The sequence below is a fragment of the Enhydra lutris genome, unplaced genomic scaffold (genome assembly GCF_002288905.1).
Source record: "Enhydra lutris kenyoni isolate GAN:26980312 unplaced genomic scaffold, ASM228890v2 scaffoldscaffold15, whole genome shotgun sequence".
NCBI classification, from domain to species: Eukaryota; Metazoa; Chordata; class Mammalia; order Carnivora; family Mustelidae; genus Enhydra; species Enhydra lutris.
Genome location: NW_019154099.1, coordinates 8,202,596 through 8,218,791, shown reverse-complemented (window position 1 = coordinate 8,218,791; position 16,196 = coordinate 8,202,596). Strand labels below are relative to the sequence as shown.

General features: G+C 44.2%; 1 protein-coding gene across 1 annotated transcript in view; it reads right to left on the bottom strand.

Annotated features, from left to right (window-relative positions):
- Positions 1-16,196, bottom strand: part of LOC111147038 (ecto-NOX disulfide-thiol exchanger 1) — a 247,468-nt gene that overhangs the window by 93,551 nt on the left and 137,721 nt on the right. Inside the window, exons 10-11 of the mRNA XM_022502889.1 lie at positions 9,891-9,998; positions 5,391-5,447 (exon numbers count right to left, since the gene is read on the bottom strand). Of these exons, the coding sequence (XP_022358597.1) occupies positions 5,391-5,447; positions 9,891-9,998 (165 nt within the window). The remainder of the gene's footprint in view (positions 1-5,390; positions 5,448-9,890; positions 9,999-16,196) is intronic.

The following is a 16,196-nucleotide window of genomic DNA, read 5'->3' as shown; positions in this document are numbered from 1 at the left end:
GTTGGTGCAAGGGGGCAGTGATCACTCAAGGTCTCCTAGACAGTAAGGGGCAGAGCCAGGATTGAGGCCAGGTCACTTGGTGCCGAGACTTGTTCCAAACCCTAACACTCTGCTGCCCGCTTCCCCACTCGAAGACTACTTGATTAAAAGAGTAAGAAGAGGATGGCAGGACAAAGCAGTGATTCCATAAGGCTGAGGGCAGTAGGACATGGTGAGAAGAGGTCCGCATGGCTAGAGGAAGTGTGACCTCTGCAGTCTCATACCCCAGTCCCACTAGCCTCATGCTCGCCAGGTCAGGGGCACGTATTGCCCTCACAGAGCCTGTGGGATGAGATGTGAGAAGAGTAGTCCCTTCCATCTTATCTGCTCCCCTTCCAGTTCCAGGTCAGGGGGACCCCCAAGAGCAGGTAGGTAACAAGTCGTTACGGAAGGAAAGGATGGAGCCAAGGTGTTTTAGCCTTTTGAGAATATGGGCCCATTCTCCTGTGGGGCTTTCCTTTCTTCTTTCCCGCCTTATTTACTACACCAGTGTATATTTTCACCTCCTGTGCTCGCCAGCCTCAAGGATGAAAGCCACGTTCCGAAACTGGGCAACGGACCCAGCCCTTGCGGAAGTTCCACCACAGACATCATTAAAATACAGGGTTAACAGTGGCTTTCTGCTGCGGTGTGTGAAACCTGAAGAATGTTCTTCACACAGTATCTCTTCTCTACACTCCTAACATCTTTAGTCTGACAGATTTAAAGACAACTCTGAGGATTTACTTTCTTACAGAGGCAGCGTGAAAAACTGAAAAGTCTTTTTTCTCTTTCGTGTTTTTGTTTTATTGTTGGTGGGAAGGGTGTTGTGCTTGACAATGGGAACCTTCAGTATCATGAATTAAGTCTCTTCACAGGTTGCAAATGATTCCTCTAACCCCAGTGTGTGAGTCTGAACTGGGCAACCAGAAGACTGTGGTGTTGAGGCTTTAATATAGTGGACACAAGGGTGGGAACAGTGGAAATTCATGGAAAATTCTTAGACCAAATTGTGCATACACTGCAGGCTTCAGCCACCACTGTACTTGACTCCTCCAAATTCTTTCTACATTTCTCGCATCCTCTCCCTTCCCCTCCACATTCTCACCAAACATTCACACGTAAGGATCACAGGTGGGGATAGCTCTGGGGAGAAGGTCATCAAAAAAGAGATGCAAGATGAGCACAGATGATCTTTTTTTTTTTTTTAGACTTTGGTCTCTGTTATATATGATTACTAGGGGCCAGGCTAGTTGTTTAGCAGTTCTAGGGATTAGGAGATAGCTCAGAGACAGAGATAAAAAGGAAATTCTTAAGTTTGCTTTTTAGGAAAGGAAACTAGGTCTGGAATAACTGAAATTTCTAAAGGAACTGTGATCAAGGCTAAACTTGGCTACACTTAGAAAGCTGGACTGCCCAGCTGTCATTAACATATCCAGTTCCAAACAGAAGGAAAAACCTATTTAAAACCAGAAAGTGCAGTGCTCTTGGAGAGCAAGGTATGTGCAGGTGATCTCAGTTTCTGGCTCTGATGGTTTTAAATCAGACCTCAGAAAACTTCTCATGTGCATGAACTCACAGATCTTGTGATAGGGGACAAGGGTAGGTTTATTAAGGCGCTTCAGTTTGGGGACCTCGGGAATACCAGACAAGGTGGTGATGGTCAGAGAGTTGTTGTTCAATAAAATGTAAACACAGTAGAGAAATAATAGTAACAGACCAAATCTATGTGTGGTTAACATCCCACAAGCCTGATAACTCTTGGGACTAAGGCAACAGAGTCAGTAAATTACAAGACTAGACATATTTTTATGGGTCCCTTCAGGACCACTAATGGATACCATAAGTGTACATCTGCTCTACCACATTCTAAAATGCTAACAATTCTGTAAGTCTGACGCTCCCTGCCAGACTTGATGACATGGCTATTAATATACGGTATCCCCCAGAAACAAATATGAAAGATGCAGAACAAGATTTACGGGCATGTTAATTACAGCACTATTTATAATAGTGAAAAAATGAGAAGTTAAATGCCTAACATAGGCCTGTGGTTCAATTATTGCATATCTGCATTATGCAGTCATTAAGAATCACGTCTTTGAGGAACATTTGGTGACAAGGAAAATACTTAAGATATAATGAGAAATCAAAAAGGTACAAAACTGAAAATAATATGATAATATTTATTTATGGGTTTTTCCCTCTGGTCATATATATGCACATGACTGGAGAGAAGGAAAATAAAACATTAACATGGTTACCTCTGAGTAATGAGATACTAAGTGATTTTTCTTTACCTCTGTATTTTTTTCTGTAATTTTCCAGTTCCATACAAACTACTTCTTTTACAATAAAACGTATTGTTTTTAAAAAGCACTTGTCAACTCTCACAAGAATATCCAGCTAAGCCAGCACCAGTCCTGTATAATTGTTACTAATAAATAATATGCAAAATCTCTGCATACGTGAATAATCACAGTAAAAAAAAAAAAATCTATACGTCTTTGTCAGTAACCTCTGGGCCAGAGACTTTAAACCTCATGAACTGCATTAAAATTCATCCTGTCAAAATTCCGCTTTCCACATTAAACACTTCATGGGCCTAAGTGAAGAGAGGGAACTGATGAGTAATGTAGTCTGACCCCTGTGTTTACGTATCTGGTTTCCCTGAGCACACTTATGGATAGGGAAGGTGAAGTTCAAAAAGGTCAAATAACTTGCCCTGGTCACAAGTTTATTCAGGGGCCAAAATGGGACTTAAAACCTCTCAGTCTGGTTTGAAAGCCCTGATTCCTTCTTCCACCGCAGAGCTGATGGAAACGTTAGATGGGACACAGACTTCATAGCAGACATTTAAAAATATCTTCATAAGATATTGCTCAAGGGCTTCTCACTGTGGCCAAAATAATTTATTTTTGTTTCTTTTCATTCACATCACCCCAGTGAAGGTGGTAGGGAAACTGCCCAAAGGAGACAACACTACAGACAAAAGAGAGAAAGACAAGTGAAGAGCCCACTTATTGGGAAACCCCTGAACGACCAGGCAGTGATTATGACGACTACCCGGCCTTCTGGTCCCAGAGGCCGTGGCCACCAGCAGTGACCAGCAAGTGTGGCTGGGCTCAGTCTTCCACAAATATCTCACCCACCTCTGGTCACGATGCTGCTCCTCCCTCCTACTTGACTTGAACCTCATCTCCCAACAGTCATTTCTTCTGCTGGTTACAAAGCCCATATCCTGGATTCCAGAGAGGAATTTTTCAAAGCTAAAAACTTCCCTTTAGGAAGAACAAAATACCTCAAAGATGATCTTCCACTTTTTAAATTTAATAATGAACGGCTTTTGACATTTCTCAAAATGAGAGCCTAGGGACTAGATATTATGGTAGGCTTATCTTCACAAGTATCATCAATTTAATTAAACCTACAGATGAGCCCATAATCGTAACTACATCCTGCTCAGAACCTCACAGTTACAAAGTAATTCCATGTCTGTTCTCTCATTCGCTTCTCACCATAAGCCTTATGTAAAGAAAGGCAGGTAACCCCATCCCCATTTATAGACCAGGAAACTGAGGCATACTGCAGTTTTGGCTGGCTTGTTGGATTTGATGGTAGCTTCCTCGGAAGGCACAGAGGGACTGACTGAGGGGAGAGCACATGAAGGTTCTGGTTGAAACATGGCAATGTATTGCTGGAGGACAGAACCCTGGAAAAAAGCTCTAGGGTAAGGACAGGGCTTATGAAATATTTGAGTGGGAAGAGAAACTACTTCGGTAGAAATATTGCCTGTAGAGAGCTTCTTCCTCTCCTTTTCTACTTTCTCAGGCCTCTCCATTCTTCAGAGCCAACCCAAATCCCACAGATCTGGGAAGCCATTTTTTTTTAAGATTTTGTGTATTTATTTGGCAGAGAGACAGAGAGAGCACAAGCAGGGGGAGGAGCAGAAGGAGACAGAGAAGCAGGCACCCTACTGAGCAGGGAGCCTGATGCCAGGCTTGATCCCAGGACACTGAGATCATCTGAAGGCAGACGCTTGACTGACTGAGCCACCCAAAATGGAAAGCCATTCTTAATTATCCACCACAAGGAAACCATAATAATACCACCTTAAGGTTCCCATGTGCCTTAGCTCGTTGCAACATCATGACACATTTCTGAGGGTAGCTTTGCCATCTGTTTTACAAACAGAAAAACGAAGCTCAGGAGGGCTCACCTGCCCCAACTGAACGGTTAATAAGACGCAAAGTCCAGATTTCACACTACATCACGTCACAGCTGCCTCACGTTCCTGTACGCTTATCACATCTTGTATATCGCTCAAGTGTCCTCTCGTTCCTCCACTGAGTTCTAAGTTCTCAGAGAGCGGACAGCAAGCCTTACGTTTCCTTGTAACCGTCCCCACTGTCAGCACTTAGCAGAGCTCCATGTACACAGTAGGTTCTCAATAAACGTCAGACGTTAACTATCTGTTTGGTAGGAACAACAGCTATTAAGAGGGATTTTTTGGTGCTTTGGATGTTAGGCTTTCCGCAGTATATAATTAAAACAAGAGTGAACATGAAATGTATAATTTCTCCTAGCTCTAGCTTAATCAGGCATTCATTACCATGTCTGATTCTGTGTTAGATGAAAAGAACTGCTTAGTAAGCATTTTCTGTGATGAGGATAATCAAATACATACAGATATCAGATTTTTAAAAAGACAAAAGCAAAACCATCCAACCCAGGGAGAGACAATGATCTACACGGAATAATGTTCCATCTGAGACTGAGGACCTTCCAAGGCAAAGAGAGTACTTGACGAAGGTTGGCAACTGGATACGCGAGGAAATTAGGGTGCTCACTGGGATCTTGTATCAAGAAGATGGACGGGCCATGCTACTGTTCTGGGTCAGAAACAGAGAGAGGCAATGCTCTCAAAGGCTTTTCTGAGAGAAGGAGTTTGCTCTCAATCCTCTCCAGGATAACAATCATTTCATTTCCATCTTCAGTGACAAGCAAACTTAATAAAATATACATGCAATATACAACTTATTACCCTGTTTGGTCTCATTCCATTTGCCCTCCCAACCCATCATTAGTGTATAGCTTTGAAAATATAAAGGGCTCAAAGAAATTCACTGAGATGAGAATTTTTACAATGGAGATTGGCTCATGTACCTTGAAATTGACGTTTGCTAATCTCAGCTAACAACAGCAGTACCTGTCTTCCACACTTTATTGCCAAACCATTCATAGTAATCTTAATAAGCCACTGAGAGGTAGGGCTTCTGACTTCCTTGGTGTTATAAATAAAATGCCACATACCTGTGGGCATTCAATCAACATCAAGCAACAAGAGCATATATTAGGTGAGTGGTACCTACATTTGTGTCCTCATGGCTGTGGCCATTGGTCTCAACCAATTCCTTGGTACCTTTTAACTGCAAAAGAAAAAGCAAAAGCCCAAATGAATAAGCAAGCATATCTGTTAAGTATATATCATCCTGTTAATTCTGATTTATCTTGAGGTTGCACTTTATAAAACTTATGAGAAAAAAAAACAGATGGAGCACATAATTCTAATGAGTCTTACTGAAACCAGTCGGAGACCAATATTTTATAAAACTTGATGGCTGGCAAAAAATAAATGGGTCTTGGTCATTATTTTTTAAATAATAAGATTAGAAAGCAGTTCCATAGGCATAAAACGTATAAAATTGGTTCTTAAGAATAATAAATGATTTCATTTCCTAGTTGTATTGCTATTAATTTCAACCCTGCAACGTTTGCAAGTTGCCACCAGCTAAAAGATGTTATACTAACAATTACTCGTGAATGATGTATTTTCGGTTGTTCTAACATGCCGCAGTGCTACTCTATGTGTCCTCCTTGAGAACATATTTGAATGACTGGCATTGTTTCTGGAGGCCTGAAAAAAAAAAGATGATTTTCTTCTTTTTGTAAAGGAAGGATAGGGAAGACATTTCCTCGGTCACTGAGGCATCAGAAGAAAAGCTCTTTCTCAAATGAGATTTTTAACAGTGAACATTTGAAAACACTACTCTCTCTACTCTCTCAGAAGGCTTAGGAGTGATCCGTTATCAGGAGATTTCTGGAAACCTTTAATTGGCATTTTATCCTCGCCCAGCTCAAAGCAGACATTTGGAAGCAGAGAGCAAGGGCAAAGGGTGAGCAGACCTCACAGCTGCTGGCCAGTATTTCTTCCTGGCTTATTAGTGCTTAGGAAGCAGCAGCTTCGTCATCATCTTTTTTTATGCCAAAAATAAAGTATTCATGGCAGGAAATAAATGCTTAAAGTTGGAAAGAAAAGAAAATAAATGCATGTATATTGACAGTGCATATGATCCAGAATATTGGTTCTTTCTGGTTATCTGTACATATTAAAACAAAAGCATCTTTTTTTTTTTTTTTTTTAAAGACAATGTCCAATTCTCAGCAAGAAAGCCACACGCTCTCCGTGCCAAGAGAGGGGCTTTGCCAGAGGAGGGGTAACACGAAGAAGCTGAGGCTGGGGCAGCAGACTCTGGACCAGAGGCTCTTTGACTCATTTGCACATCACTCCCACTTGGGAAACAAGAATTGCGTCCACTGGTCTCAGGGCTCCCTCACTGATGTTTCCCCACGCAACTACAATATGTTACAGACAAGAAAAGCAGATGGGGGCACCTGGGCGGCTCAGTGGGTTAAAGCCTCTGCCTTCAGCTCAGGTCATGATCTCGGGGTCCTGGGATCGAGGCCCGCATCAGGCTCTCTGCTCAGCGGAGAGCCTGCTTCCCTCTCTCTCTCTGCCTGCCTCTCTGCCTACTTGTGATCTTGCTCTGTCAAATAAATAAATAAAATCTTAAAAAGAAAAAAAAGAAAAGCAGATGAGCCTACAGTGATAGCAAGACCAGCCAATATCACAAGGCACGGAAGGACTTAAGACCCTCTCTGTGTTCCTGGAGAAAGGTTTCTGTCTTGCAGGTGTTTCCCCCCTCCCTTCTCCTTACCAACCCTTTCTGCTCACTTTAGGTCCTGAGGCTCTGCTTCCATGACACAGAGCCGGCTCAGCAAGGGAAGACTTTGATATTTTGCTGCGGAAGTAAAGGACCATGTCGTGGAAGCCGGTTCCACCCTTTACAAGTTTACTGGCACAGACAGGCCCCCTGCTCTCCTCCCTTGTAAAAAGATTCCATCCTGATGCTCTACGTCCTCCTGTCTTTGGACACTTGCTGTTGGCTCTCCTCGTACTCCCTGTCCACCGGTCCTGCTCCCTGCCCTGCTCTCCTCTGCCAGAGCCGCCACAGGCCACCGCTCCCTCCTGCACCTGTAGGCTGGTCGCTGCTTTGCCCTCACTGGCCTCCGCCCATCCTTCTCTCCTCTAGCCGCTCCCCCTCCTGCAGATGGAGTGGAGGAGCGTCCTGGCTGATGATAGCCAGGCTTGGGAAGGAGCTCCAGATGTCAAAAGCTGCGGGTTTGGAAAGGAGGTGAAGGGCAGGAGCCGGTGGGGCCTAAAGGGACTGAGAGAAGCCGCATCCTAACAAATAAGGAAGGCTGGGACCTTCCTTAGGAGAACCTGGGGAATAATCCTGCCTCCCCCGATGGGGATGGGGCAGGGGCTCACGTAGCTCATGAGCTACTCTTTCTTTTTAGGATTCCCATCAAGTGGCATCACTTTGAATAGTAAAGTACTGGGTCTTCAGAATAAGGTGGGTCTCTTCGTGTGTGTGTGTGTGTGTGCGTGTGTACACGAAAACAAGACTCTAGGCACACACAGACATACTCTCCAGGAGTACCTACCTATGCAGGCACTGAACAAGGGTTTACACATGTACTTACTCCACCTACATCCAAAGAAAGCCTAACGGGACAATGCTCATGGAGGTACAGAGGTGCGTTTTCAAGTGTATGTCTGTGTGGGGGTGGTTGGCCACAAGGAGACGGAGGGAATGTGTCCGCTGTGCTCCCAGTTGCAAGGATGACGGGGGCACCTGCCTAGGGGTGCTCGGAAGAACAGTCTGGGGTTGGCAGGAGCACCCAGATGTGTTTGCTGTGGTGCCTTCTCAGATGGACGTGCTTTTGATGTCTTTGCTTGAAAAGAGCTATCCCCTTTAGATAAGCACAGCAGATCTAAAGATGATTCCTTCCCAGTCATATTTTCTAGCTCTTTAATGATTTTAGTTGTTCTGGAGCTTCTTCATGTTCTCCATTTTTTTTAAGGGATGGGGATGAAGTGTGATGTTTCACTGCTGCCTGTGTATGAGCTTTCTGCTCTCTAAAAATGCAGACCATACCAAGAAGATACAGTGCTTTCTGCAAACCTCAGAATCTCTTTTTGTGACCAGGGCTCAGACTTCAAATCAAAATACAAGCATAGCTCAGAGGCATCGCAGGTTCGGTTCCAGACCTCAGTAAAGCAAGTCAACTGAACTTCTGGGTTTTCCAGTGAATATAAAAGTTAAGTTTTCACTGTCCTGTGGTCTACTAAGTGTGCAATAGCATCATGTCTAAAAAGACAATGTACAGAAAAGATGGGAGTCCTCTGGAGAAAGGAGAAATCCATCCCTCCCCATCCCAGCAAAGGGAGGAGGCGGGGGGGGGGGGGAAGTAGGGGGGTGGGGGAGGGGGGGAAGAGCACAGAACAGCAAAGCTCAGAGCTCTGTCTGATCAGGAGCAAATGTGGACCAAATCAACGCTGCTCTACTCTTCTGGAAGTCTTTCAGTCATGCAGAGGAGGAAAGCCCAGTGAGCTGGGGGCTCCTAACTAGCCGGTCATGGAGAATTCAGTTTCCATCCAATCGAACTTCACCCCAAATCATACACCTTCAGCCTCAGTCGATGTTACTCAACCTGTGGTAATCACATGATCAGCAGTTTCACAAAGCATGTTCCTCTGAAGCTTGTGAAGCATCCCACATCTTCACTTTTCACTCACAAGTCACTTAATACTTTCAGGAGAAAGGAACAGAAACTGTATTTTCCTGCTCCCAAGCCACAAAAATCTAAAAACCACTTGTAAAGTGACTGAGTCACAGCTGGCTATATTCTCCCAACGTCATATTTTTAGAAATATCACTTTTGAAGTTATTTCTATGGTACAAAGAACCTTCGCATAAGCCACAGTGGGTGAAAAAAAAATGTTAAACAAGCTAAATTTGATTACCCCAAAGGGTTGGGGTTACTCTGTGATTTTTTTTTTCTGCCTCCCAATTACCATTCATTCCATCCTTGGCAACGTGGGAAGGCCAGAAACAGGAAAGCATTTCAAGAGCTCTCCCGCGCAGATAGGGAGCTCAGATTTCACTCGGATTTCACCCTGCTGCCCAGCAATCCATCTTACCCTGCTGTAAGACAATACTTCCAAATACACTTATCAATGTCAGGCCACACTTCAGTATCAAAGAAAGCCGGGATGAAATGGTCAGATTTACAAACTTCATAGAAAAGGTTTGCTGCTCACTGTGGTTAGATAAGTGCCCTGATGGGCGGGGATGCTTTTTTCTTTTTTTAACACCCCGATGAATCAGTCGTTCCCATTCATATGTCTGCCCGAGTGCCATGGGTAATGCTGAACGCACGTGCCTCGCTGTAACACTTACGGGGAAACTAGCGGCCCGCGTGGACGTATAGCTGCATCTCTGAGACTTTAAAACTTTATCAAAAAGCATTTGTCTTTTGGAGGAAATTTTCACGGGTTGCTGGCAGGCTCGGGGGGTCCCCATCGGGGCAGGAGTGAGCACAGATTGTGAATTCCACACAGCAGCGCTGCGGGGAGTGTGATGGGTAGAGGCGATCCCTACCACAGACCAGCTTCAGAAACGTCTGGGTGCGGGTGGGGCAGGAGGGAGGCACGTGTCTGAATCGGAGCTGCTGCCTTCACTTACCTGCTCCTGGAGGACTTTGAGTAGCGCCTGCGTGTGGGACTGCTCTTCCTTTGCTTGTTCCAGTTCTGACTTCTTATTGTTTAGCTCCTCCTGGATGGTCAGCAATTGCTGTCAAAGTAAGGACACGGAAGGCCCGGTGACTGTGACATAGTAACAGCCTTTCAAACGCATGAGGAGATTTTTGCATGTTAATAGTTTAATCCAGACTTCAGTTAACTTTTGTGCACACCCACTCACTTAGTATAACAATATTGCAGATTCTTTTTTTTAAATATTTTATTTATTTACTTGAGAGAAAGAGTGCAGAGGGAGAGGGAGAACAATGAGCAAGAAGCCTGATGTGGGACTTGACCCCAGGACCCTGGGATCATGACCTGACCCAAAAGCAGACACTTAACGGACGGAGCCACCCAGGTGCCCCAATATTGCAGATTCTGAGGCGTAATTAGGCTGTTGGGATCCTGCTACACGGTAAAACAAGTCTGGGTTCAGTATTTATGAAGGCACCCTCGTAGTCCTTGAAACAAATGTTTGTATTTGTAAAATGAATTTGTAAAAATATTCAAAATAGTGTTAAGAGACAATAGCTCTTGATAGATGAAGAAGTTAAATAATTTAAAAAAAAAAAACAACAAACCCAAACTGGATAGGATTCGTCAGTTGGCCCAAGGTCACTTCATCTGACATCAGACGGGAAGGCTGGCCTTCCAGCAGCAGCTCTGTAGAGCTATTTCCCGAGTGGCTGGGACCACAAGAGATCCTTTTACTTTCTCTGTTATGACGGTGATGTTTTATTAGATCAGCAGGACTGAAGTCCAAACGGCAATCAATGTATCAGCCGAGAAAACTGCTGATCTAAGCTGTCAAAACACTAAGCTATGGCCTGCACTGCTATTTTTAAGCAGGGCCACTGAAGGGATTTCTGTAAGCCTTGTCTTGAGCTTCCCTGGCCCTATCCACTGTAACTCATGTCGAGGCTTAGCCCCTGTCTGCCTCTGCCGGGAGCACCCGGCGCGAATTCTCAGCGGCGGGGTTATAGGTTAATAATATACACGCGGGCTGGGAAACACATTCGAGAGCGTTGCAAAGGGCCGCAGAAAAGGCTGTATCAACTCAGAGGGTTTTTTTTTTTTTAATAAATAAACCACATTCACTTTACTAGCATGTGTTGGTGATGCTCAAACATGACCGATTCGTGGTTCTCCGGCATTTACTCAGAAGCTTCTTAACAACAAAGGACCAGTTGGGAAAGACAGAAGAGCCTTTCTCCCGCTCGCTCGCGTAACAAGTGCTGCGCCAACGACAGAAAGTGTTAGCACATTCCTGCCACGAAGGCAGGGGTCCCCAGCAAGGAGGCTGCTACTGGGTGGGCAGTGGGGGCGACTGTCGCACAGTGCCTGGCCGGCTCTGAACACCCAGGCCTGAGGAAACACCGGTGCTGGATTGCTGAGGCTTAAACCCACCAACTGGAAGGATTAAACTAAATCTTTAAAACCTAGTTTTGGGGTATTCTGGGGAGCAGACAGCACTCAGCAAAACACACTGCGCTTTCTCCTGGGCTTGCTTCTTCTGTTCCCTACTTTGGCACTGGGTATTTAGGAACCTACTTTCATTTCCCGCCCCGCATAAACAGTGATTTCCTTGCCATTTCCTAAAAACTCAACGCCTCGCATTTCACCACCTACGCACGTGAGACTCACAGGTCAGGTGACGCACACGGTCCGCATGGGCGCCCTCAGTGCCCTATGTGATTTAACTGTGCATCAATTGATTAAAGTACAGAAACCAGAGAGCCCATATTGTACTTTGGCATCCTGACAAGTACCTAAAATGACTGCTTCCAGAGAGTGGGGAGTGACTGCTCCTTCACTATCATTCATGACTGGCCCCCAGAACCACTCCCTGGGCTGGGGCAGGAGGGAGGTTGAGGGGGGTGCTGGTGCTTGGACATTGACAATGCCCAGGGAATTTTTATGTATAAGACAAGTTTCAAACCCGATCCTTAAGCCTCCTTTAAACAGGAGCCAAAGGAAGGACAGGAAATCATCTTCCAAGATAGAGAGCTCATGTCTGTTCACTGCAGCAGCTGGGACCGCAGGATTTGTGACAGCTGGTGTCCAGCGGAAGAGGGCTGGCTCGGTCAGGGACAGGCATCTGTACGGCGGGGCTCCATGCAGCTGGGGAAAACCATGAACGTGTCTGCGCATGGAGGAAGCCCAGAGTACACGGTACCCCCACGGACATGTCAGGTTATAGGAAGGGCTAACTGAATTTGCAATGTGCTCATAGGAAAGGATCTGGATACTTACCCTGGGTGCGTGGGTTTAAGGATCGTTAGGTCAGTTTTACTGGTAATTTTCTGGGATGTCTGTAAGGAGCATATGTTGCTTAAGTAGTGTTGTTATTACCAGCACTGAACAAATAGAGGGGAAGTGAGATTTGTATTGGAATCTGCCATTTCATCCACACATTTACAACACCACTTTATTCTACTGAAACATACACACACACACACACACACACACACACACACTCCTCCCCTGGACCTCATTTCTCATTCCATTCTTCCTGGGAATCACACTTTCTATTATTTTTAATTTTTTTTCTTAACTTAAGTATAGTTGCCACACAATGCTATAATAATTACAAATGATGTGACAATTGTCTGCCTTGCTCTGTGCTCACCACAGGTAAGTGTGGTCACCATCTGTCACAATACGATGTTGTTATGCTATCACGGACTATATTTATTCCCTATGCTGTATTTTTCATCTCTGTGGAATCACTTTTAAAAATAAAATCTCTTCTGTCATCCTCACTTCATTCTCCTATGTAGGCAATTACTTTCACTGGTTTGCATCTTTTTTGAGTATTTTTTCTAAAATATATGTTGATTTCTGAGGATGTTTTTTAATTATTTTTTAATTTTTAAAATTTATTTTCAGCGTAACAGTATTCATTGTTTTTGCACCACACCCAGTGCTCCATGCAATACATGGCCTCTCCAATACCCACCACCTGGTTCCCCCAACCTCCCACCCTCCGCCCCCTTTTTATGTGATTTTCTCATATTTCTTATTACTTATGTTTTTACTAAGCATTATTTTTTAAAGACCCATCCATATGATACATACATCCATATGTACCTAACCTGTTGCTTCTGAGGGCTGTGTAATATCCTATGGAGTCCATCCACCCAGTTATACCTGATCTACTCTCCCAGAGAAAGCTACTCAGATTACCTCTAGTTCTCACACTATACAAGGTTTCAGTGGAACATGCTGGAGCACATCACCTTAGGGGCCCTCAGGAGGATTTCTAAGCATGCCTATCCAGTGGCGGAACCCTCATCATAGGGTGTGCCTGAGAGGTCGAGTTGCCCAAGATGCTCTACCAAATGGTACCAGTTCACCCACCCACCGGCAGGGTTCAAGAGTGTCTGTGCCCCACAGCCACACTAACTCTTAGCATTCCCACCCAGCTTTCTAATACTTGTCAGAGTTCTCATATTTGTGTAATAATATAGAGATTCTTCATGAAACATTTTTTTGTACTTCTCTAAGTCCTTATTTTTTAAAATTTTTTTAATTTTTTAAATATTTTGTTTATTTATTTGTCAGAGAGAGAGCAAGCACACACAAGCTGGGGGGACAGTAGGCAGAGGGAGAAGCAGGCTCCCTGCTTGGGAGCCGCATGTAGGACTCAATTCCGGGACCCTGGAATCACAACCCGAATTGAAAGCAGACGCTTAACCGACTGAGCCACCCAGGCATTCCCTCCTTGTGATTTTAAATATGGCATCATATATTGCTAGTTGCTGAGTTTTATTCACACTTCTTAGAAGACTATTCAAGGGAAATGGTTCTTAAGTACGGGAATCATTTTTTTTATTTAAAGATTTTGTTTTAGGGCGCCTGGGTGGCTCAGTGGGTTAAGCCACTGCCTTCGGCTCAGGTCATGATCTCAGGGTCCTGGGATCGAGTCCCGCATCGGGCTCTCTGCTCAGCAGGGAGCCTGCTTCCCTTCCTCTCTCTCTGACTGCCTCTCTGCCTACTTGTGATCTCTGTCTGTCAAATAAATAAATAAAATCTTTAAAAAAAAAAATAAATAAAGATTTTGTTTTAGAGAGAGAGAACGCAAGCAGGGGGAGGGGCAGAGGGAGAGGGAGGGAGAGAATCTTAAGCAGTCTCCCCGCTGAGCACAGAGCCCCTTGTGGGGTTCGACCACACGACCTTGAGATCATGACCTGAGTGGAAACCAAGAATTGGAGGTTTAACCTGCTGAGCTACCCAGGCGCTGTAAATATCAGGAACTTTTCAAAACCATACTGATTTTTGGGGCCTCAAGAAGACCAATTAACTCAGAATATCTAGGCAATGCTGGTTTAAAAGAAAACAGCAATAACAACTTTAATAGACAATTCTACTGTGCAGCTGGGATGAAAACCACTGTTTCCTTGAATGCTCATTTAAGCCTCCTTTTACTACAGCGTGACATCCATCCAGAGTGCCCTCCTCACACTGTCCTGTCACCAATGCTTTTCTTCTGGCCAACCAGCATGCCAGGTTCTTTTCTTCTTGCTCCATGCCTTCTCTAGGGCATCTGTTCACATCCTTGACTTCAACTGCACATTTCACATGCTTACACTTTACAAGCATGACTTTTCAGCCTCTGTTTCATTCCTACTATCCACTAGACCCTTATCTTACAGTGTTTCAAACTCTGCGTATGATCACACTTCCCTTCCTGTACCCAAGTCTGCTCCCCTGGAATCCAGAGTTAAAAGCTTGAAGTCCCTCCCTTCGTAACCTCCCTGCCCACTCCTCTGCCTTTCTCCAATTTTCACTGTCATAGTTAAGGCAACCCTTTCCCCCACTCTGGATTTGTTTGTTCCCTCATCATTCATTCTAAGCTCCTGAGAGAACTGACCATTTAAAAATTCTAGTGCTCCCATACTTAAAAAATATTACTGGTTCAGCATTTTTTGAAGAATTAGAACAATACTAAAATTTGTATGGAACCACAAAAGACACAAAGAGCCACAGCTATCTTGAGAAAGAATAACAAAACTGGAGGTATCACAATTCCGGATTTCAAGACCTACTACAAAGCCATAGTAATCAAAACAGTATGGTACCAGGACAAAAATAGATCAATGGAAAAGAACAGAGTCCAGAAATAAACGCACGCTTATAAGGTCAATCTACAGCAAAGGAAGCAAGAATACACACTGGGGAAAAGACAGTGTCTTCTGTAAATGGTGCCGGGAAAACTGGACAGCTATATTCAAAAGAATGAAACTGCATGACTTTCTTAGACTATACACAAAAATAAACTAAAAATGAGGTAAAGACCTAAATGGGAGACCTGAAACCATAAAACTCCTAGAAGAAAAGGTAGGCAGGAATTTCTCTGACATCGGCCATAGTAACATTTTCCTAGATATGTTTCCTCAGTCGAGAGAAACAAAAGCAAATATAAACTACTGGGACTGTACCAAGGTAGAAAGCTTCTGCATACTGGAGGAAACCATCAATAAAACCAAAAGGCAACCTACTGGATGGGAGAAGATATTTGTGAGTGATATACCTGATAAGGGATTTGTATCCAAAATATATGAAGAACTCACACAATTCAACATCAAAAACTGTGGTGTGCCTAAAACTAATTGAACAGTGTATGTCAACTATACTTCAATAAAAATAATTTAAAAATACTTTTGGTTCCCCATCCTCTACTGGATAAAACCCAAACCACTGATCTCATCTTTCCCTGGATGTGCCAGGTCCTTTCCTGACTCTGTGACAAGGTTACTACCCAGAATTCTGCCGGGCAGATTCCTATTCATTCTTCCATTTATTTATTTATTTTTAAGGATTTTATTTGTTTATTTCGCAGAGAAAGACACAGTGAGAGAGGGAACACATGCAGGGGACTGAGAGAGGGAGAAGCAGGCTCCCCGCTGAGGAGGGAGCCCGATGTGGGGCTTGATCCCAGGACCCTGGGATCATAACCCAAGCCGAAGGCAGATGCTTAACAACTGAGCCACCCAGACCCCCCTCATTCTTCCATTTAAAGAATGTTTTCAGATGAGCACCACCCACATTATGACTTTACACAACAGAAAACAGCCTCATCCAATAGAGAGCCATGACTCCTCAGTAGAGCACAAGGTTAGGCAGTGAAGTGGGAGCTCAATTTAAACCCAATCACCCGTTTGGCCTGGTGCCTTTGTCCATGGCAGCACCTGCACAACCCTATGTGGCATCCTTGGGTTCTTCTGCAATAGAGACCTCCCAATCATCC